Source organism: Papio anubis, chromosome 10 (assembly GCF_008728515.1).
Source record: "Papio anubis isolate 15944 chromosome 10, Panubis1.0, whole genome shotgun sequence".
Classification (NCBI taxonomy): Eukaryota; Metazoa; Chordata; class Mammalia; order Primates; family Cercopithecidae; genus Papio; species Papio anubis.
The window spans coordinates 108,690,148-108,715,176 of NC_044985.1; the positions used below are offsets into that span (position 1 = coordinate 108,690,148).

The 25,029-nt window shown below is 40.4% G+C and overlaps 1 protein-coding gene across 1 annotated transcript in view; it reads right to left on the reverse strand.

Moving 5' to 3' along the window:
* DOCK10 (dedicator of cytokinesis 10) overlaps positions 1 to 25,029 on the reverse strand; it is a 281,526-nt gene that overhangs the window by 157,316 nt on the left and 99,181 nt on the right. The window contains 3 exon segments of the mRNA XM_031651896.1: positions 13,897 to 13,947; positions 13,949 to 13,978; positions 13,980 to 14,018. Of these exon segments, the coding sequence (XP_031507756.1) occupies positions 13,897 to 13,947; positions 13,949 to 13,978; positions 13,980 to 14,018 (120 nt within the window).

The window sequence follows — 25,029 nt, forward strand, 5'->3', positions numbered from 1 at the left end:
TGGTGTATGTGTGCTGTGTGTGGTGTGTGTGTGGGGAGTGTGTGTATGTGTGGTGAGTGTATGTGTATGTGTGGCATGTATATGTGTGAATTGTGTGTGTGTGTGTGTGGTGTGTTTGTATGTTGCGTGTATGTGTGGTATGAGTGTGTGTGGTGTGTGTGTGGTGTGAGTGTGGTATGTGTGGTATGTGAATGTGCTGAGTGTGTCTGCATGTGTATGTGTGTACACATGTGAGTGGGTGTGATGTGTCAGTGTGTGTGTGGTGTGAATGTGTGTGGTGTATGCGGTATGTGAAGGCATGTGGAGTGTGTCTGCATGCGTGTGTGTATACACATGTGAATGGGTGTGATGTGTCAGTGTGTATGTGGTGTGAATGTGTGTAGTGTGTGTGGTATGTGAATATGTGTAGAGTGTCTGCATATGTGTGTCTGTACACATGTGAATGGGTCGGTGATGTGTCAGTGTGTGGTGTGTGTGTGGTGTGTCTGTATGTGTGATGTGAATGTGTGTGGTGTGTGTGGTATGTGAGTGTGTGTAGGTGTGTCTGCATGTGTATGTGTGTACACATGTGAAGTGGTGTGATGTGTCAGTGTGTATGTGGTATGAGTTATTGTGCTTAGTGTGTATGTGTGGTGGCCAGATATTAGTAGTTATTGTGGTATGTGAATCTGTGTGGTGTGTCTGCATGTGTATGTGTGTACACATGTGAATGGGGGTGTGTCAGTGTGTGTGGTGTGTGTGTGTGTATGTGTGGTGTGAATGTGTGTGGTGAATGTTGTGGTGTGTGTGTAGAGTGTGTTGTAGTGTGGTGGTGTGTGTGTGGTGTGTATGTGTGGTATGAGTGTGTCTGGTGTGTCTGTATGTGTGGTGTGAATGTGTGTGGTGTGGTATGTGAATGTGTGTAGAGTGTCTGCATATGTGTGTACACATGTGAATGGATGTGATGTGTCAGAGTGTGTGTGGTGTATGTGTGGTGTGTGTGTGGTGTGTCTGTGTGATGTGAATGTGTGTGGTGTGTGTGGTATGTGAATGTGTGTGGAGTGTCTGCATGTGTATGTATGTACACATGTGAATTGGTGTGATGTGTCAGTGTGTGTGTGGTATGAGTGTGTGTGGTGTGTCTGTATGTGTGGTGTGTGTGAATATTGGTGTGGTGTGTGTGGTATGTGAATGTGTGTGAGTGTGTCTGCATGTGTGTCTGTACACATAAGAATGGGTGTGATGTGTCAGTGTGTGGTGGTGTGTATGTGTGGTGTGTGTGTATTTGTGGTGTGAAAGTGTGGTATGTGAATGTGTGTGGAGTATGTCTGCATGTGTATGTGTGTACACGTGTGAATGGGTGTGATGTGTCAGTATGAGTGTGTATGTGTGGTGTGAATGTGTGTGGTGAGTGTGGTGTGTGTGTAGAGTGTGTTGTAGAGTATGGTGTGTGTATGTGTGTGGTGTGTGTGTGTGTGGTATGAGTGTGTGGTATGTATGTGGTGTGAATGTGTGTGGTGTGTGGTACGTGAATCTGTGTAGAGTGTGTCTGCATGTGTATGTGTGTACACATGTGAATGGGGGTGATGTGTCAGTGTGTGTGGTGTGTGTGTGTGTGTATGTGTGGTGGCAATGTGTGTGGTGAGTGTTGTGGTGTGTGTGGAGTGTGCATGTGTCTGTACACGTGTGAACGGGTGTGATGTGTTGGTGTGAGTTTGTGCATGTGCACATGCATGTCGGGAAGCAGGGGGTTTGTATCCTATGAAAAAGGAAGAACGTCATGTAGATTTAACAAGATCAGAAGATGAAAAATAATGAGAAAACTAGGATCTAGACACATCGCTAGTGAAAACGAATGCTCGCCCTAAAGCACAGCTGCGGACTGAGCTCCCTGGGCCACTGCACTTGCTCCAGGATTTGACTGCAGCTGTATGAACAGAGCTTAGAAGAGCTGTGGCTACCAGTTCAAACCAGGCATCGGTGCAGGGAGCAAGCATAGTGCCACAGATGGAGCAGGGAGCGGTTGCTTTGCATGAGAAGTAAGATAGAGTCAATGTGGATCTTATTATTTATATTTACATTTTACTTTGTTGTTGTTGCTGCTGTTGAGACAGGGTCTCATTCTGTTGGCCAGGTTGCAGTGCAGTGGTACAATCACAGCTCACTGCAGCCTCGACATCCGGGGTTCAAGTGATCGCGCTCCCCAGTAGCTGAGACTACAGGTGCGCACCACTATGCCTGGCTAATTTTCACTTTTTTTATTTTTATTGTTGTAGAGACGGGGTCTCACCATGTTGCCCAGGATGGTCTCCAGCTCCTGGACTCAAGGGATCTGCCTGTCTCGGCTTCCCAAAATGCTGGGATTACAGGCATGAGCCACTGCGCCTGGCCTACATTTGACATTTTTAATTCCTTTAGAGTTCCTTTCTTCAAGTTGCTTATTTTATGCTATTCACTCTGTTAGAAGATAAACAGTAAATAAACTATATTGAAGTTTTGGAGTAGGATATTAAGAACCATGCCTACATTGAGCTTTGGGGATTATTGCTGAGTTTAAATTATCTGAGATGCCTTTGTTTCCTATTTGGATGGATAATTTACGGATACATGGTGTTACTTGCTTGGTTTCCAGGGAATATTACATATTATAATATACTGGGAACATTAGACATTTTTCTAATTCAAAGAAAATTCTATATTATGGCCATTATTAATAATTTTTTATACAAAAATGCAAGATATTCCTCTTTTTCATTTTCCACTAGAGTCTCCATTGCTTTCTTGGCTTTTTAAAAAATACTTTTAAGTCTGATGGAGAGTAGAGTAACGTGGCTCAAAATTAAGCTTATAATTAAGTAAAACGTAAATAATAAGATCTGAATTGGCTTCATCATACTTTGCATGTGACAAAACCACTCCCTGTTGCATCTATGTAGTAAACTCACAGTCCCACTACGATCACTGCTCTGTGACATAATAAAATACAGTGGGCCGGGCACAGTGGCTCATGCCTGTCATCCCAGCCCTTTGGGAGGCTGAGGTGGGCAGATCAACTGAGGTCAAGAGTTCGAGACCAGCCTGGCCAACATGGCAAAACACCATCTCTATAAATATATATATATATACACACACACACACACACAAAATAGCCGGGTGTGGTGGCGGGCACCTGTAATCCCAGCTACTCGGGAGGCTGAGTCAGGAGAATCACTCGAACCTGGGAGGCGGAGGTAGCAATGAGCCAAGATCGTGCACTACAGCCACGGCATCAACAGCAAAACTCCGTTTCAATAAATAATAATAATAACGTGAACACTTAGCTGATTTAAGAAGCTTTTTGTTTGTTTGTTTGTTTTATTGATAAGTTTCTGGAATGTAGGCTTGGGTTCCCCGTAACAGTAATCACATGGCTACTAGATTAGTAATGTCCTATAGTTAGATAGGTCCCCAAATACTAAGGTAATGTTCACATCCAATTTATGAGACTGCGAATTCATTCAGGTCGGGTTACAAAAATTGCTTAATCATGAGTACAATGCCTGGGAGCTCTTGTTATAAAATGATGTTGACTTTTTACTAAATAAGACAACGGGCTGAATCATGCTCTTGGAACCATGTGATAAATCTAAAACATTATTTTACAATATGTGCAATTATTGCACATCTAATGTCTTGTGCAGGTTACACAAGGTATAGGAAAGGGAATGCATATATAATGCATGCCCATAATGTGCTATCGAGCTTAGTTGTATTTTATTATAATACTGGAGTAGTTGTCTGAAAAAGTGCAAGGACAGCCAGGCACAGTGGCTCACGCTTATAATCCCAGCACTTTGGGAGGCTGAGGCAGGTGGATCACCTGAGGTCGGGAGTTCGAGATCAGCCTGACCAATATGGAGAAACCCCGTCCCTACTAAAAATACAAAAAAAAAAAAAAAAAAATTAGCTGCGCTTGGTGGCACATGCCTGCAATCCCAGCTACTCGAGAGGCTGAGGCAGGAGAATCGCTTGAACCTGGGAGGCGGAGGTTGCGGTGAGCCAAGATGGCGCCACTGTACTCCAGCCTGGGCAGCAAGAGTGAAACTCCATCTAAAAAAAAAAAGTGCAAGGACTCCACAAGTTTCCACTTTAAAAACTGTGGCACTTCTTCTCATTTTAGATCTCTTTAATGTGTCTCCACTGAAGCAAAAATGAATTGATCAAATAAGAAGAAAACTATAAACAATCATATTTGGTAAGGGTTTTAATATGGTTACAAAGAATTTTTTCTTTTCTGAGAATCAGATGCTTTCAGACCACTACAAATTGTCTTGACCACAAGAGACTTCCTGTTCTCTTTTATAAAACTCTGGTCAACAATTAGTATAGCTCAATAGCATAAAACGGATCTGAAACTGCAGTGGAACTCAGCTGAGCTTCTCCTTTGGCGGTAGGATTTCATAAGGAGCCTATCTATTGTCCAGAGATCAGGCATTTGAAAATAAAAACTGTCCTGAAATGATGCATGCAGGCCTGTGTTTATAGTTTCAGGTCCATGAGATTCAGACATCCTCCCTTGCAGCCCTGTCACTTTCTGGTTCCTTGTAGCCTGCAGTGTGTGGTCTTGGGGGTTTTGTAACAGCCACCAATCTGCTGGCTACACTGGCTACAGAAGACTTCATTCCAAGCACATCAGGACCATCTCTCAGTTGGCCAAAGATCACTGTAAAAGTCTAAAAAAGGGCTGCTTATCCTATCTTGGGGCTGAGAAAAGCTTCCTCTAACAGTATTGTATCTTCTACCTGTTCGAAAAGGAGGACAAAATGATGGTGTTTAAAGTAATCAATCAGCCTAAGCTTGGGGACTTACAAGCCTCACAGTAAGGATTATTAACTAAAATTTCATGATTAATGACCCTCAGCACGTGTTTAAAAGTGATTTTAACCTAAATTTTTCAGACACTGAGATTGCCTTTTATTCTATTAGAGAATGTCCTTAGATTAGATTAGTTGCTTGAAAAACATCTTTTGGCCGGGCGCGGTGGCTCAAGCTTGTAATCCCAGCACTTTGGGAGGCCGAGACGGGCGGATCACGAGTTCAGGAGATCGAGACCATCCTGGCTAACACGGTGAAACCCCGTCTCTACTAAAATACAAAAAAAAATTAGCCGGGCGAGGTGGCGGGCGCCTGTACTCCCAGCTACTCGGGAGGCTGAGGCAGGAGAATGGCGTGAACCCGGGAGGCGGGGCTTGCAGTGAGCTGAGATCCGGCCACCGCACTCCAGCCTGGGCAACAGAGCCAGACTCCGTCTCAAAAAAAAAAAAAAAAAAAAGAAAAACATCTTTTACCACATTCAGAAGAGTATTGTGATTTTATCTTACTTGTTGTTTAAATACATGAGAATAATACTTTAGTACCTGACTTGTGCTTTAAAAGGAAAGCCTTTCTTGTTTTGCTGGGGTTAAACTGTATGGCAAATACACAAATAATGAACAGTTGTCTATTACTGGATAGTCATCATTCCAGCCAAGTTAAGCAAGGGGACGCAGTGTCATAGTATTTTGGTATATAGTAGTGATAGAAGTCTGTAAGAAGAAGTTCAAGGTGTTTTACTCTTGGATTGACAAACTAGTCATTTCACTTCTTTTTAGTGACTTATTTTCCAGGCTCCAAAATGTGTCTCATTTCCTCTAAAGAGATGAGGACCAAACATTCTACATATGGGGAGATGTGAGCATTAATAGAAACGAGTTGCTCCAACAATATAAAGACACCTACTGTACCAGGACCTCCCCCTGGCAAAGACTCTGAGGTCTGTGGTCTGAGTTTACTATCCAAGAAAGCCCGGTAAAGAGGGCTGCCTGCTGCGAGGCCTGCAGACATGGTCTAGGGAAGGAAAATGGACTGAAGAGCGGCCCAGCACTGCCAGCTCTCACTGGCTCCATCCCACCTGGCTGCCCGCATTTGTCCTTCAGGACCAGCCTCATTCCTGCACAGGGCCTTTGCCTATGCTCCTCTGCCTCTCCCAAAGTCTTTTTCTTTCCTCATTCTTTCAAAATCTCAGGTTTTGTATAGGTGCCAGTTCCTTTTGAAAAGCTTTCTAATTCATCCAACACACATTTCTCTTCCCTAAATGCTATTATTTACTCTCTGTAGCACACATGAAGTCTGCAGCTTACCTTTAGGCCCAAAAGTTATGCTGCTGATGAATTCAGCCAGTCATTTTACCTGTGTGTTTTATTGTTTATAAGCAAGCACATTACGTCTGCTTTGGGAGTAAAATATAACAACTGTAAAATAAGTTTTGCCATGTTCCTTATTACTCCTTTGCTATGTCCCATTAATTCCTTTAAAGAATAAAGTGCTTGTATCCAGATATATGTTTTCATGATTTTTTTGTATCCTTCCTGTGATCACATACACCACCTCTACCCTAGTACATAGAACGGCTTTAAAAAAATATCTAATTGAAATATAATTGACATGTCATAAAATTTATCCTTTAAAAGTATAGAATTAAGTGGTTTTTGGTATATTCACAGAGTTGTGCAACCATTACCACTATTTAATTACAGAACATTTTCATCATGCCCAAAAGAAACCCCATATCCACTCTCATTCACTTCTCATTTTCCCATCTCCCCAGCCCATGGCAACCACTAATCTCCTTTCTCTCTCTATGGATTTGCCTATTTTGAACATTTCATATATGTGGACTATGTGGTCTTTTGTGACTGGCTTCTTTCACTTAATACAATGTATTCAAGGTTGATCTAAATTGTAGCATGCATCAACATTTCATTCCTTTTTATGGCTGAATGATAATAACATTCCATTTTATGGATATACCACATTCTGTTTATCCATTCATCAGCTGATGGATTATTTGGGTTATTTTCATTTTGGGGCTATTATGAATAATGCTTCTATGAACATTTGTATCCACGTCTCATGTGGACATACATTCTTAGCACAATCAAACACAGACCAGGGTCCCCACACACATTCTTACTGAAATGAAATAAGCAACTAGAACTGTTGCAGTACAGTACTTATTTTCTAATGGCATCATTCACTGTGGGATTCAGGAAGTTAATATTTCCCCCAACTTGTGTGCCTTCTTTTTCTAAGAAGCATCTGACCAAAAGCATGCTGTTTAGACAGAAACTAATAGTAAAAGTCAAGGTGCTTATGTTAGATTTCTGTCCTTCCAGTTGCTCTATTTCCTTGAACAACAGCCTTTCCAAATCTTAACTTCATTAGCTTGTAAGTGAGAAGAATATTATAACCTAGAAAGAATCTAACGACAAAGACTATTACTTAGCTTTCAAATTGCAATTACAATGTTCTTACATGAACACCAGGAGCCATTTAAAAGCCTGCTTTTCAGGCTCAAAAGCCACAGATTTTTTTTAAAAGAGGTTGAGATTCTTATAAAATGTTAACCTTTGTCTCAGAAAAAAAAAAAAGAAAGAAAGAAAACTCATGACCTTACTGATTTGCAATTTAAAACATATTCAAGTCTTTCTGCTTCCTCTCTAGAATGACCCTTGTGGTTTTGTCTAGAAGTCCCCATATACCATCTGCTTTGCTTTTCGTTGCTGAAGACATACTATGAAAAGAACAAGCCATTGGTATATCATGATATCCACAATTCTCTGAGTTTTAATAGTAGCCAGTGAAAAGTGCAGAATGTCCTGGAGTGCCCTGGGACACAATTCTGACCTACTAATATGAAGATGGAATTTGAAAAGATAATGAGCCTCTTGGGTGATTGTAGTTATGTGACATAGACTGCAATCTTTTGACTTTGAAAATCACACTGCCCAGTGTTGAAAGTGTGACTGTTCAAGTGTAAGTTCTGCTTCTTATTCATATTGGTGTCCTGGATATATACAGCTTAGATCACCAAAGGTGGTCCATGAAGGTAAGATGAAATAAGAGTTTTACTGGTGTGGACAATATTGAAGTATAGTTGATAGGCGGTCTTCCTACACAGTGTACAGTCTCATCAGCTTTCAGACATCAGAACTTTCTTAATATGGTTTTGTATTTCCCAGAAATGATCCCATCTCAGGCTTTCTACATCTTTTGCTCAGGAAGAAACTCATTTCTGACTTTCTCAGCTTTTTTCCTGCTATTTTGCATCAGCCTCTTCTTAAACAGAATCATTTAACAATATGATTCAGTGTGTCCTTGAAACCATTTTTCTTAGCACTTGCTTTCTTTTCTTACTTTCTTTGCCTACTTTACTGAGTCACACACTTTGGTGACTAAATTCTTTATTTTTTGTTTTGTTCTAAAGTTTCGATTACTACCAGCTTGAAAAAGAACGATGAACAAAAGTAGCAAATACAATTATTGAAGCAGTATAAGTTTTTGCAATTAATGGTTTAATAAATACATCAATACTGCTTATTTTAGTGAATCGTCAGGACACATGTAGTGCAGAAGTTCATGCTGCTCAGTCCCAGAACCCACATACCAGGAGGACTAGCTTCTACCTGGTATGCCAAAATAAAGGAAAGTGTTTCTGTGTCAGGCCCTTAACCTGGAAGAAAACTATTTTAATTCCATGTTTGATAATCTATTGAATGTCCATGAACAAGACATTGTGTTGGGTACTTGAAGTACAGATGTGAACTGATTTGTCCCTTGCCTAGTAACAGAAAGGAAGTGAATGAGTAAGTGAAGAAGTACACGAAAGTGTTAGAGGGCTGGGTGCAGTGGCTCATGCCTGTAATCCCAGCACTTTGAGAGGCCAACTTTGAGGCTGCAGTGACTTGCCACTATACTCCAGCCTGGGTAACAAAGCGAGACTCCATCTCTTTAAAAAAAGTGTTAAAAGGAGAAAACTAAGCTTTGTTGATATCAGCTAGGAGCCAGGCACTATGTTGGAAGGAATGGGCCTCTTTAAAAAGAAAATCGTGTTCTTAGTGCTGTTTTTTAAGGTTAACTGTTGAGTTGAGTTGTGCCAAAGAGGGAAGTATTTTCCTCACCATCAAGCAAAGTCGATTACTTCAGCCTCTTTATTCTCAAGAATTTTGTTTCAGAATAGCCTTTGGTTCCTCAAGGTAGTCAAAGGATCAACATTATGTTATAAAATAGCAATCTAGATGTTTCTGAAAGATAATTCCTGAAATAAATATTTATTTTCCATCTGCTTTGTGCCAAGTTCTGCTTTAGTTGCTGAAAATCTTTCAACAATCAAGACAGAAGATGCCTCTGTCCTGCTAGAGGCTACCGTCTAACAGCGAGAAACAAGTGACAGAGGAGTGAAAAAGCAAACCAGGATATTTCCCAGTGGTGTTAAGTGTTAGCAAGAGAAGCAGGTGGGGTAACGTTATAAAGTAACTGGGTGTGAGGGCAGCGTAGCTCGGAAGTCAGGGATGCTTCTTTGTAGAGGTGACATTTAAACTGAGTTGTGGCTGAAAAATAGGAACCAGCTATACAGAGAGTGTAAAGGCCCTACAGAGGGGATGAGCTTGGCAACCTGGGGGAACAGAAAGAATGCTTGATGTCTGTGCAGTGACTGAGGAAAGCAGGCTAGACGAGAGCTCAGAGATCATGGGGAACCGGATGACAGGGGTTATGGGAGGAGCTGGATTTGACTCTTAAGGCAATGAGAAGTCACTGAGAAGTTTTAGCCAGGGGCATGGCGTTATCTAATTTGTGTTCCTAACAGCTTCCATTGAGTACTGTGTGTGAACGAATCAAAGCAGAGCAAAGAAGAAAGCAGGAGGAACAGTTACAAAGCCACTTCTTGGAGGGGAGGTGTGGTCCAGGCAAATGAGGGTATTTGGCGGTTGGGACAGCAGAGTGAATAGAGAAAAACTTTTAATATATACAGTCACAATGTAAGAATACTGCCTCGGTGAAAAGTAATCTTTCCGGTGTACTAGATACCAGATGAAGTCTCTGATTCTTGGTATTTCTTAACCAGAAGCATTCTAAGTCAACTTGCTTTTTCATCCATAAAAGGGCATGAGCTCCTTAAACACAGCGCTTTTGCTTTTCTTGTCAGTCTCACTAGTCTAGGAAGTGCTGTTCTATATTCAGCAGCTCGTGGGTGCCAAATAAATATTGATTAAACAAACCAAGTAATGAATCATGTGTGCTGCAAGTGTGGGTGCTTGGTAACGTGGAAACATACGAGTGAGCTGGATTCTCCAATCTGCAAGGCAGAAACTGGATGAAAGACGTTTAGAGGTAGGGGTGGGAAGCTTGGAGCTGCCCCTATCCTTCCATCCCGGGATGTCTTGGGATTGGGGTGGTCATTCTATGACCACTTCACATTGGCTCAGTGGAGATCGACCCCACACACCCCAGAGGAGCCTCACCCACTGCTCAAGGGAGAGCCGAGGAAATGACATGCTTGCCGACTGCACGGACACTTCCTGTTGGTGCACCACATCCCTAAAATGTGACATAGGCTGTGGGTGAAGCAGGTAACATCAGAGATTTACAGACACGCCTATATTCCACAAAGAGCGTAAGGATAAAAACCAAAAACGCATGCAGTTGTACTGTATGTCAGCCAACTTTTTCTGTAAAGCATCGAAGAATAAATCTTTTCCGGCTGAATGTCTCTGTTGCCACTACTGCAACTCTGTTGCAACCCTGCCTTTGCATCATGAACACAGCCACTGACAAGAGGTCAAGGAATGGTGTCCATGTTCAATAAAACTTTCTTTATGGATATCAGAATTTGAATTTCAGATAATTTTAATGTGTTTGGAAATGTCTTTTTTCCTTAAGCTATTTTAACAACATTAAAACCATTCTTAGCTCATGGGACATAAAAAATAGGCAGCAGGTCACCCAAGGGCCACCTTGGTGCCAAGTTTGCCAAGCCGTACTCTGTAGAGCAGGAAAAATGAGGAACAATCGCCACATATTATTCAAAAATGGGTAATTTTATGTATAGATAATATCTAATACTATCCTTTTGTTTGTCAGTTGCTTAATGCAAATTAAAATTTAGCCATTTGGAGGATGCGACATTTGCTGATAGTAAGGATTAGGTGGCATTGAAAATCTCTTGGGCAGAGATTAATTGTGAACGATTCTTTGGACCACACTCCCCACTTCCTCCAGGTCCTGTTTTATGTTTTCCACACAGAGCCCAGATGAACTTTTAATATTTAGGAATCCACACTCAGTCATTTGTTTTCCTTCTTGAAACACTCCTGTGACTTGCCCTTGCCTGTAGTTAGAATAAGATGTAAATGACTTATCCTGTCCAGCCATACCAATCTCCAGTCTTAGAGTTCTTCAGGGCCTTTGCACCAGCTACCCCTTTAGGCTGAAACACACCTTCCCCAGCATGGCTGATCCTTCTTGAGAACTCAGAACTCAGCTTAAATGTCGCCTTCTTAGAGAGGCTCATCCATGGTCACCTAGACCAACACAGTTCTTACCCTACTCAGATTCTATCATCAGATTCTGCCTGGTTTTATTTTCTTCATAGAACTGGTCTCTATTTGAATTATCTGGCAAATTAATTGGTTTACCGTTTTCTTTGGAATAAGTAAACCTTCAATAAGTAAACCCACCAAAAGATAAGCTCCCTTAGAACCCCAGGTGATTTCTGTCTAATCACTGCTGTCTCCATTCATCGAGTAATGCCCAGTATTCGGTATTATACATCATGTATTTGCTGAATGAATACAGGAAGGAAATGGTTTGGGGTGTGTTATAGAATAGTATGTTTGGAACTGTGCTGGTCTTTTACCCCAGTTGGGAATGAGGGTGACTGTGTATGATGGGCCGGAATGGGGTGGGAGAGAGTAGGCTATGGCTTTGAGAAATGGGCAAGGACCACATCTTGAAGCAGGCATTGGGTCATGCTGAGGTGACTGCACTTCATTTTGAAGGCAGTCGGGGAGCCACAGAAGGGTTTTAAGCAGCCATGGAATAAAATAGTTCAGTGTATTTATTGGAATGTTCACATTGGAAAAAGAGTTATTCTTGTATTCTCCATTACACTGCTAAGGACGGTAAAGATCAAGGAGTAAACAGACACATTCCTCAATTTAAATGAGCATGGAAAGATGCCAAAACAATCCAAACTCGCTGCAAACTTTACAGTCCATCTACCTGCATCCTCTACTTTCTTTTTGAGCTAGGAGGCTTTGAAGTAGCATTTGACATATTTTTGAAGGACATAACTAGGAGAAAAGATGCTCCTGGATTCATGATTTGTGGTGTTGTTTGACATAAAGAGGCCGTTCAAGGCTGGGCGTGGTGGCTCACCCCTATAATCCCAGCACTCTGGGAGGCCGAAATGGGTGGATCACTTGAGGTCATGAGTTCGAGACCAGCGTGGCCAACATGGCAAAACCCCATCTCTACTAAAATTACAAAAATTAGCCGGGTGTGGTGGCATGCACCTGTAATCCCAGCTACTTGGGAGGATGAGGCAGGAGAATCACCTGAATCTGGGAGGTGGAGGTTGCAGTGAGCCAAGATTGCGGCACTGTATTCCAGCCTGGGTGACAGAGAGACACTCGGTTAAAAAAAAAAAGAAAGAAAAAGAAAGAAAGAAAGAGAGAGAAAGAAAGAGAAAGAAGGAGAAAGAAAGAGAAAGAAAGAAGGAAAGAAAGAAAAGAAAGAAAGAGAGAAGGAAAGAAAGAAAGAAAGAAAAAGAAACTGTTCATCAGGTTAATCTTCAGTCTGAAAAATGAAAATGAGGATGTGGAATTTTAAAAAATGTGGTTTAACTTTATGCTTGCAGTTCAACTTCCAGTGGCCTGGTCCAACCACGGAAATGAGATTTCTGCACGAGATAAGTCTCTCTCAAAATGTGCCAGCACTCAAGTGGAAGCCGTTTAAAATTCTGAAAAACATTGGAAGACTTTCTTTCTTCCTATTTACAAATCTGTCTCCTTTCTTCCATGATTCTTCATACTTGAAACAGAAAATCATTAACTTCCATATACCTTCTTTTTCATGAATCCATGGTGGAAGGTGAAAAAAAAACACCCCTTTAAAAGCCAGAAGCCAGACCTGCCCTCAAAGTAAGAGAGAAAATGGAAGTTTGAGGCTGTTTGAGGAATGTGTAGGCACTGAGACCCATGCTCCCTGATAGAGGTCTGCATGGACAATGGCTGTTTCACGGGGGTACCCTTCAGCTGCCTTTTCATTTGCTTTAAGATGTTGAAGTTTGTGATGTCTGAGACTACCTTTCTTTTAGGAAGAGACAGGAAAATTTACTAACTGCCCACTGAGATCTCTTTTTGCATAGTTAGATAACAATTTAAAAATCTTTAAGACCACAAAGTAACAGTATGTTATGTTTGGAACATGTGGGTGCTCACCATCCAGAACTTTGTGTTTGTTTGCAACGCGAATTTCCTTTTCATTCATTATCTCTACTATCCTCAGAGGCTGTCTATGTGGTAGTGTGCATCTAAAGGGGACTATCTCAGACCTCAAATCTCTCCATGAAGATGTTCTAGCCTACCTTTCTTTGCCCCCAAGTGTCAATATCTCCTTATGAAAGGCCAACCAAGATTAAGGGTGATTTTTAAGAACTGCATCTTTTGTGCTAATAGAGTCCTGTCTTTGCCATTGGTTGGTTTCAGTTGCTTGGAAGCTTTCAGTTAGAAATGGCTGAGGGAGAAAGTGCTCTGTGAGTCCAGGTAAGGCAGTGGTCAGAAACCCGGACATTGACAGGTACACGAGTACCAGCTGGAACCAGGCTGTGTCCTGGGCCTCCTCCCAGTCCCCAGTGGCCACTGACTCACTAAGCTTCTGATCTTTCAACTTGAGGGGGCCCTGGGGTACTTTCTATTATTGGATGTGAACTCCTGCTGCAGAGACTGAGATGTAGGGTGGCCACAGGGAGGGCTGGACTCCCTGAATCTACAGAGAAAGACAACGACCCAATCTGTAGGGCCCTCCTGAATCTAGACGGCTTAAGAAGAGAAGACTTACTGAAAAGTCATCACTGGGGAAGAACAGGAGATCTTGAAGAGGATCATTCCTGGTAGGTCTTTTCAAGTTCTTCAATGACAGTTCTCATAATCCAAAGGCTCGAGAAGCCTAGGCTTTTCTTGCTGTAGGAAAAGAAAATATGGTAAATTTTAATCAACATGACATATAGGCCATCTCCATTACTTGCTATGGTATTATGATACACAGAGACTCCAGGAATGTAGGGCAAAGCCACGTAACTATTATTTCCAGATTTGAAATAATATGAGAAAATCCTAAAATACCTGATATCTCCCTCAGAAATGCAAACTGTTCTTATTAAGTCCCCAAGGTTCACGATACCCAGCCCTATCACATCCTCAGAATAGATGTTTATGTAAATTTTTGTCAACAGGAAGAAAGGCCTTCTGCTTACTTGCTATGGTATTATGATAATTATCATCATTTCTTCTGAATTAGATACTTCCTTGTGAGTTCTCCTTGGGTCAATTTGAAAATGTTGGCACCTTGCTAGCAATCAAAGTATCACAGGCGGTCTTGGTTGTCATGAACACATGGATCCTGTGTCAGGATTAATTGCTTGGCTCTGAGCCTCTTTGTCTCTGCAGAGACAAGCTAGGTCATTTTCTAATAGAACTGAATGACAGGACTATTATGGATGCAGTGTGGTGAAAATGGATAAGTCTGAAAAAATAGCCCGATAATCACATTGCATTAGATTCCTGAAGCCAAGAGGGAATGCGCTCCCTTCAAAGAAGCCTCCCGTAGTGCCAAAAATAAAAATAGAGGGAGAAATGTGACTGTTTCATTATAGGGTTGATGTGTACTCCATTTGTGTTTCACTATAGGGTTGATGTGTTTGCTCCAGTTGTACAGAACTCATATGGTGAGAAAAATGGACCCTCTCCTGCTGCAAAACACAACAAAATCCAAAACAGAAAACCAAAAACACAATCTGAGTCCTCTAACCCTTTTGATGAAGCATTTATGCAACCTAAGTGAAAAGCGGTGGTCCTCTGGGTTATTTTGGGACTCCTAGAGATTTGAGTGGTTCTTATGAAATTTGAACACTAAAGTGATCTCATAAGTGAAAAAAATTATTTTTCTTTTCCACATAAGTGACATCAACAGATACCTTCCCACCGAAACTCTTCCTTCCCCACACTCACACGTGCCACCCTTCCTCATTCTGCAAAGCACACAGATAGCTTTGACTCCTAAGGCTATTTTTGGAAGAGCTCTTCTGATAAAGCCCTAGAAACTTTCATTGACATTTTAATAAATGCTAATGGGCTTCTCAAAGTAGCAGTCAATATATATTTTGATAATTTTCCAAATATAAAAATATAAAACAAAATGTGAACATAGTGGGCCAATGGCAAGGATCATCATATACCCTCTACATTAGAAAAAAAAGAAAAAAACCCAGCTCACTTCACAAATGCGTAAGGAAACTAAAGGTAATGCCAGGTAAATATTCTATCTAGAAGGCCCTTCCAGAAAGGTGGCTAGTTTAGTAAAAAAGAAATACCCCACGCAATATTTGGAGAAAAGAAATTCACTTGATCAACATATTTAATGAAAGAGCTGTGAGACGCTGAGTATTTTGAGGCAGAAAATACAGAGATGATATGGCAAGTCTTGGGTAGTGAAAAAAGTCTTTCTGGAATCGCTACCTTTTGATATTATTCTATTTAGACTTATTTTAAGTTCCAATTCCTTATTTCCCAGGCAAAGGTTAATTCCAAAGATTATAGATTGACAGCTCAAAAGGCAAACGCATGTTTCAGATGTTTGGTTTGCCACCCACATTTATTTTCTTTTTAATTGGCTTGTCTTTAAGTCATGGTATTTCACTCCAGTTCAGCTGTAGGCCTCAGTAGTCTTTATCTTACCCTGCAGCATATTACTTTTATATTACCAACTGCCCCCACAGGCCTTCAAGTCTGAAACAGTTGGCTTATTCTGAAACCTGTTTTTCCCCCCTATTGAGTGTGTAGGTATCAAATGTAGCAAATGAAACAAAATGTACAGTAAAACCCTTTCAGGAAGCTCTTACGTCTGCCTTAGCTTTGGTTAGTTGTTTATGTCCCTAAGAGTTCTTCAGCTGAAGTATATGATGCCCTTTGGTACTTAGAGCAATAGCCCATGATGTGGCTAATAATACTTTTATCTTCTCCCTCCTCACACCAAAATGAGTAGGGATATGAGAGTGTGGTTTTAGTGTGTATTGTCATTCATAGGTTTAAAGGCAAATGACATATGGATGTTTTGAGAGAGCTTCTGTAATCGGGTTCTCACTATCTTTTAAATTTTATCACCTATTAGTCCCAAAATCCAGCATTATTTAAGGCGTTGGAGACAAGAAGATCTTTCAAAGAAGATCTTTTACTGGGACCCCAATGTTACCTAAAATCAATCCCACCTAAATTGGTACAATAGGCAAATCCGAGTTCCCAAGTCACAGGTTATGAATAAAACCACAGAGAAACTAAATCCTAACTCTCCTTAATATGCCCACATAAAACATATGGCCTGCAAGCATCTGAAGGCATAATTTCAGGTATTCATTTCAGGCTATGACATCAATTAATGAATGATATTTATTAGGCCCTTCCTGTTTAGGATATTGCACTGGGGTTATTTTGACATGGGACTGCAAAATCCAGCAGGTCTACTTCATGTAATTTACTAAGTTTTGGCCTCTGGTGGAATAGACTGGTGAAGTTCAATCTTCCCAGTGTATTTGTTGATCATTGTGTAACATTCAAGATATTCAATGCATCACAACTTTGAGGACGTAAAGTTTAAAAAGAAATAGCAATGATATATTCCATAGTGTCTAGAGCCTGGGATTAGGCCAAAGTTGTCATAGATGCTTTACATATCTGTAATGGCGAGAATCCGGGCTATATAACCAGTAGTTCTCTCTGGAGCAAGGGAGCTGCCTGCTCGGTGTAAAGAGACAGATGTATACAAGGATGGTGGGATCAGTTAATTTCTCGCTACTGCTCCTTGCAGAGACATTGAGTGAAACTGGTGACTGAGCAGCATTGATTTACAGCTTTAACAAGGGTTGGGTTGTCTCTCTTGAATTTAATGTGCTTGTTTCTTTTGGAAATGCACCAACGGGGATAAGGTATGTGCCAAGATTACTCTGAATTGGCTTGGATTTTTATAGTGCTTTTTACTCTTTCTCTCTTTCTCTCAAATGAGTAAGGAATTTCATTAGCTGTTCCAAAGTCACTCTGCATGGGAAAAGGCACCCACCAGTACCTGTTATTATGCATCAGGGCTGGTGTTGCACCACAGTGGTAAGAGGCCCTATTCTTCTTACAGAGAATTAAGAGATTTGTTTGATCTAGTTCCCCAAATCCACAGCTTTCCTCCAAATCAACTTCACAGCAGAAGAATAGACTCCTGTCACAAAAACAAATGCTTGCTTCCCATCTACCTGATTTCACTACTGAATGCCAAGACGATTATCTAAGCCCCAAGGTGGTAAAACAGTCATCTTTGTAATAGTCTGGGCTACCCAGGGCATCTCAATTGGTTTGAAACAAGCAAGAATAAAGTATATTCCACTACAAATATCTGAATTATTTTCTTTTTTTTTTTTTTTTTTTTTTTGAGACGGAGTCTCGCTCTGTCACCCAGGCTGGAGTACAGTGGCCGGATCTCAGCTCACTGCAAGCTCTGTCTCCCAGGTTTATGCCATTCTCCTGCCTCAGCCTCCCGAGTAGCTGGGACTACAGGCGCCCGCCACCTCGCCCGGCTAGTTTTTTTGTATTTTTAGTAGAGACGGGGTTTCACCGTGTTAGCCAGGATGGTCTCGATCTCCTGACCTCGTGATCCGCCCATCTCGGCCTCCCAAAGTGCTGGGATTACAGGCTTGAGCCACCGCGCCCGGCCTGAATTATTTTCATCACTATAATTCAAGACCAAATGGATGAAGAAATGACATTGAAGAAAATAAGCATTTGAAGTATGTAACACTGAAAATTACATGGCTAAATTACCAACCTTCATATTCCTCCAGAATGGAAGTACGATCTAACTGAAACATAAGCTAGACTACCCAGCCTTATTTTGGAAAAATCCAAAGTATAAAGGAGAGCGTGAGTATAGGTTTTCTATGTTAACATACAACAGAGCGTTTAACATACCATAGTGCCAGAATTCCTGGGATTCCAGTTTTGGCATTGCCACTTATGAGCTGTGGAACTTCAGGCATGGTAATTAAAATCCCCATGCATTAATTTCTTCATCTGTAAAATGGTTTAGTAGGTGCTGCCTCACAGGATTAAATGAGATAATACTTTTTAAACACCTAGAAAAGCCCACACCTGTAATCCTCATTACCCGAGTGTTAATAGATAAAGGCTATGAGTTTCTAATGTTCACTAGTCAGGGATTTAAAGCATTAGTATCGTAAATTTAATGTCTACAAAGAGCAAATAGTAATCACTCAATAAATATTTGTTAAATAAATAAATTTATAGTATGTCATCCAGATCCAAGAATTCCTTTTCTGGGATTCTATCTTAAAGAAACAAGCACACATATAACCCAAGATTTACACAAGGATGTCTTTACAATATTATCTTTGTAACAAGATGGAGAAAATATAGTCACCCTAATCCAAAGGTATAAGGGAGAAAGGTAGGCTAGTGGTGGTTATACCCAATCAGTGAAGACTCCAGACTCCAGAGCTGCTGTTCCAAACAAACGGTTTATCTTTTTCAGAGAACTGTGTATGGTGGAGATAGGCTCAATGCTGTGATGCGCTTTGGGAAGGACATTGGAACTAGGGTAGGGGTTGGCATAAATCCGTGAATAACTATTAGTACATGCTATAAATAATGGTGCAGCGCATGCCATAAATTTACTGAACGCTTCAATTCTTCAGCAAAGTTAGCGAACTCACAACATTTCGCATATTAATTGGCTTTTCTTTTTGGAAAACACCAAGTGGCTGGAGTTCATGATCAAGATGGCAAGCATTGGTACAAAAGGAAAGATAAAGAAAGGGCACTCGCTACCCCAGAAGGAAAGAGGTTTCGGTTACCTTGACAGTGGTTCTAGATTCATAGCTATTATGACACTAGAGTTTGAGCTCAGAATACCTATATCTCTAAGGGATAGTAAGGGCACAAACTAGCTAAAAATGGGAAACAGTAAATCATCGCGGATAAGAAATAATTAGGAAATTATGGTACATTCATCCTAAGAAACAACACATACCCATTGAAACTAAATTTTTTAAAGTTTGTAATAAAAAGCAAAATTGCTTATATATTATTGTTCAATAAAGTGGTAATAAATATAATACAACAGAATAATCATACAAGATTTAAGAAATTTAAAGAGAAAAGATTAGAGATATGGATCCTAATATTATCAGTTGTGATATTTAGGATTTTGCCATTTTGATTTTTCTGCATTCTCCAAATTTCTACAATGAACATGTATTGCGTTCCTCGTGGTGAGAAAATGAACTTGGTTTCTCAAAACTGTCATGTGTTCATGGAAACACTGGGGAGTTATTTGATTTTAAAATTGTTTACCCTTTGAAAATCCACCAGAGAGGGAGCCTAGAAAAATCACAGTGAGACTTCCCATAGAAGTTCAACCACTAACAGTTTCAAGTAATTAAGAAAAGATACACAAAACCCTGGGGAAAGGAGGCCAGGGAAAATAATTACAGATTATATATGTGGTTCTAGAAACTAATGTCAGCAAAAAGGAGATGTGCAATTAGCAATTTAATAACCAAAATATTTTTCACCTCTGTAGGGAACCATCAACATCTGGTAACTTAAATACTCATGTGTATTGGTCATTGTCACAAAGGATTAGACATCAGAATCTCTAGTTGGAAGTTCAGGATCTCTCACCTACCAGCTATGTAACTTCCACAAGTCATTTGCAACAGCCGATATTGGGACGAATGGGGAAAGGGCAGTGTTGCTGCAAAGATCAAGTAGATAAAGTATGAAAAGTGATAAGTGAACCACTGAATATCAGACAAATGTAGATTTGTTTATATTTGAAGATGATTGAAAATTACCCTACATGTTTTACCCAAGAAACGTATGCCAATCAGCTAATCAAACCAACTACGATGAATTCTTCATGTACCAGGAATTGTCCTCTATGCTTTCATATTTATTATTTAAATTTTCTTAAAATAAACTCAGAAAATTAATGATTCTATTGGAGGCAAAAAACGTAGTCATAAGGAAGAGTACTCAGATAAAAAAAGGACAGCTTCTCTTTCCAGCATCTCCTGAGTGAAGTCGGGCTACTCTGTCCCCCACAGGAAAAAGGAAAACAATCTACCTGATTATGCATATCAGCAAATGAAAGTGACTTTGAAATTCTAGCTTTGTTTTCCTTGAGAAATGGCCTAGAAAATATTTTCATGTATTTATACTTGCAGATCAAAAGAGAAGGATTACATTTAGGATTGGTTTAATATTAAACTCATTAGCTTTGCAAATAGAAAAATCTAAAGAACAATCAATGTTGCAGATACTTTGAATATCTTTCTGTAGCTCTGACCTACACAGATACAAGGTGAGCTTGTCGGCACTGGGGAGCTCATCAGGAAAAGGACTGATGGAACGAGGAAGAGAGAACATCTCTGTGGCAAATCCCTCGTGACTGAGGACCGCATCTTTGGGATCTACATTCTGAGCGTAATTAGGGAGCCATGTCTTGGTTATTCACCATTGGGGTTGCTCTAGTTTTGTCCACCTGAAGTAGTTATTCTTGGTTCTCTTTTTCAGAAAACCTAGTCTTTTCAAGAAACACTACGAAAAGAGCATTCCCCACTTCCTTTGAGAAGTTTTATGTTCTTTCTGTGACACGTGGCAGATCCTGTGATGCCATTTGGAACTCCCTCTTCCTCAGCCAGCGCTGTTGTTCCCATGTATCTGAACCTTTATTCTATTTTCAATATTCACAACAGAATTAATCCTATATCTGAATGGCTTCTTTAGTTTTCAAAACTATTCATACTGATTAAGGACACAGAAAAACTAACAAAAAGTAGATATTTAGTTTGGTACCAATAGAGTAGGCTCTATTAGAGTGCCACGTGCTAATTATTTTTCAGTTTTCTTCACATCTTGACATACGGACAAGCAAATCACTCACAGTGATGATTCATGGGGTCTTTTGAGAGATCCTCCAAAAATTTCAATCTTGAAATCTCCAAAACAAATGAGAAGCAACATAGCTTTTAACTAATTTCAGTGTTATATCAAGATAACTGATTAGATTTCTTAGAAGAAATAGAAGATCTAAATGACACATGGATTCTTTAGGCCTTAACTTAATCCAGGACCCTTTGACCTTAAAGTAATTGGAATGAAGCCAACTTCCACGCCACTTGTGTTTAAAACAAATGAGAAGATCGGAGAAAGTCCATACAGCTGGATCCATGGCCGCAGCTGTCAGCCTGGGTCATGTAACAGATTTAATTTAGCCTTTCATCAGAGGGAGTTCCCCTGGAGAACCTCTCAAATGTTTGAGCTTCAGGAAACAAGGCTACTTTTTCCTACCAAAAAGGAAATGATTAAGTAAAGAATAAGCCATCTTATACTAACCCTTTAACCTTCTGTCTGTCTTGAACCACACAGTTTCATGAAAATGGAAAAACACCAGTCAAATCAAAGTTAACAACTGTGCAGCTGGGCAAACTCAGATTAAGCTGAATTTGGAAATGGTTCCCTTGGTAACAAAGACGGACACAGATCTCACAAGAAATCAATCAGCAGTAACTCTTGGAATGTCTTAGTCCATTTCAGTGACATAAAGCAGGTGAAAGTCAGTAAAGTATAAAATGTTTTGCAGATATAAAGGATGACTGTATTGTTACATTCAATACACATATTATAGTTAGAAAAATCAGAATTTTGTATTTTGTTAACCCTTAATTTCATTAGGGCAAGAAAGGACACAAATGAGCTTTACAGGATTTGTGATGTAAGGTGCACTTTCAAACTAAATTTGGATTGTTGAAGTCTTATTTTCTTTTTAAAGAAATCTGACCATGTATATCTCTTATGAGCATGTTAAAATTCACATATTTTTGTACAGCAAAGAAACATAAAATTTAAAAGTGGCTGCTTCTCTGTATTTGTAAAGAAGTAGAAAATATCCAAGAAGATATAAATCAAACTAAATTACATGTCTCATTTAGTTTTCTAGAAACACTTGAATGATAATAAATATCATTAAAAATACATCACAACCCAATTACAAGGCTGCCTGACACAAGGGAAATTAATGCCTTGGAGTAAACTGTGGAGAATTTTAGATTCATTTATATGAAGCCTGTGATGAGAGCTGTCACCAGGTTAACCTCAGATACTATCTTATTATTTTAATAATCACAAAAACATCCACTCACAGGTCAAGTGTTGTACACGCACACACATGTCACACATACAAATGTAAATAGTTTTGTCAACAACAGGCATTTTATAATTTCAATATGTCTTCCCATAATGACAGACCATTTTTTTATTTCCTTTCCTACCTGTGGCTACTTGAAGTTGAATACGCATAGTGGATATTTGTTGTCTTTTTGGCCTATGTAGCACTCATCCTACTTTCTTTTAGTACTAGCATGTTAATTTCCTTTTGGGGACTTACTTCTTTCCACATTCCCATAAGAAGCAGCCTTGGTGGATCTGACTAATTAAAGGGTCCTGATTTTCTGGCATCAAGGGTGTGTGACCCATTAAACTCTTCCCTGCCGAACTCTGAATCTTGAGTGGAAGGATGCAAAAGTAGGTGAAAGGATTGGAATTGTTTCATTTCTGGGGCTACACTCCCACAAGACTTTCCATTAGTTCCAGTCATCAAGATCACCCATTTCCCACTGTCCTGAGCTTCTCTAAGTCCCTTCCTGGTTCTTTTCTGAGCCCATCTCTCCACCTTTCCTTCTGTCCCCTTCTCTGGACTGTGTTTGTTCATTGGAGTAGGTTTCTAGTGCTTGCAACTAGAGGAATCTAATGAGATATAATACAAGGAATAGTGCCGACAATAAGGGACTATTATTTCCTCAATTTTTATGTTTATTTGGATTTGAATGGTCTTAAAGGAGGACCTCTTTTAGCCAATGACTCCTGTCTTTGAGGTGTGGAAATTTAGGTTTGGTAAACTCCTGAATTACCAATGCAACCCAACATTGTCTAATTCTGTGAAAAGTACATCAGGTATCCAGCATCCCCAAAATGGGGGCTTAAGAACCTTCCTGCTTCTCCAGGGAGACACATTCAGTGCAGCCCTGATCTCTAATTTTCCATTAAGCCTTACTCATTCAACTCATCACTCTCCTATAACACCAGAACATCTGGAAGCCAAAAGATGAGTTTAAGACCCCGTTTACCTTCAGTGACAATAGTCACATACTATAATTTTGCTCTCTGTAGGAGGTGTCTGGTTGTGTTGGAAGTTCTGGCAAACCCCTGTAATATACAACAGATCAGACATACCTAAGCTAGCAATGGTTTAGGTATGTCTCATCTGTTGTATGTTATAGGGGTTTCACCTTTCTTCCTCCCCTCATTTTCATCGTACAAGTCACATTTACTATATTTATTATAGTAAAACTAATTCATATGTGTTTTCTTGTAGAAATAACAGTCACACCAAATAATTGATAATAATGGTAACAATATGCACTACCATTTTAAAATAAATTACCCTGTAAATGCCAATAATGGTTATTGTTTTTCTACTACCACTATCATAATCAATGGCAAAGACCATAATCAGTATGTAATATCTTCTCTCACTGAATACCCACATCAACCCTGGAAAAGATCACTGCTGCTTTTTTTTTTTTTTTTTTGATGAGGAAGCTTGGATTTTGAAGACTTCAACAACTTGGCTGCAAGTTGACAGGAGAATTGATATTCTAACCAGCTCAGTTTGAAGCCTGTAGTCCACTCCACTCCACTCCACCAGCAAAGAACATAGCCTTGCAGAACAGAGAACAGAAAACAGAAATGCTTTTTCGTCACTCCCTGTTGGGAGGATTCTGGAATAGAGCTGTGATTTGGCGTACTACTTCTGCTCCCGAGTTTCTGCAGCAAACGCAAGAGAAGGCTGGGGCTGGTATAATAAGGTCACCAGGCACCTCAGGGGAACAAAGTAGTAGGGAAAGAGGACCAGGCCAGGCCTGGTGGCTCAGGCCAGGTGTGGTAACTCACGCCTGTAATCCCAGAACATTGGAAGGCCAAGGCAGGTGGATCACTTGAGGTCAGGAGTGCGAGACCAGCCTGGCCAACATGGTGAAACCCCATCTCTACTAAAAATACAAAAATTAGCCAGGGGTGGTGGCGTGCGCCTGCAATCCCAGCTACTCAAGGGACTGAGGCAGGAGAATCGCTCGAACCCAGGAGGCGGCAGTTGCAGTGAGCTGAGATCTTGTCACTGTAATCCAGCCTGGGCAACAGAGTGAGCCTCCATCTCAAAAAAAAAAAAAAAAAAAAAAAAAAAAAATTAATAGGAGGGAAAGAAAATGAAAAGGTAGCTTTAAGGAACCATATAATGAATGTTATTAGTGCGTATGTCAACATCCACAATGAAAATTGCCACCAATTGGGGGAATCTTTAAAATAAAAAAGTTTTGTACCGCTGCCACCTTCCAGGAAATAAAGGGTTGCTGGGATCATGACCCTCCTTACTATCCCTGTTGGAACTCCTCTTTTCTAACTAACAGTCCTGCCCATGCTCAGAAGCTTGGCTCACTTCTGATTTAACTCTTCTCCCTCCCTTCACAGTCAGCTGCTAGGGAAAGGAAGACCATTCTTAGTTAAATTACAGGTACCCCTCCCACTTCCATTTTGGAAGCAGCTTCTCTGCAGCTCCCTGGCACATGAGCTAACTGTTCCTGTTGCAGCCCGCACCCAGGTCCTCTCATCTGTGTTCACCTGGATTCTCAGGTGGACCAAGTTTCAATGCTCACTTCTCCATTTCTTGAATTCACATCCCCTGGTTACTCCTGCTTCTTCGCATTCTTCCACTTGTCCATATACAACATTCATTCCTGCTTTCCTGTGTGTTTCAACCCTGATTCAGCCTTGTTTCATTGTTCCTAGAACCAAAATCCTG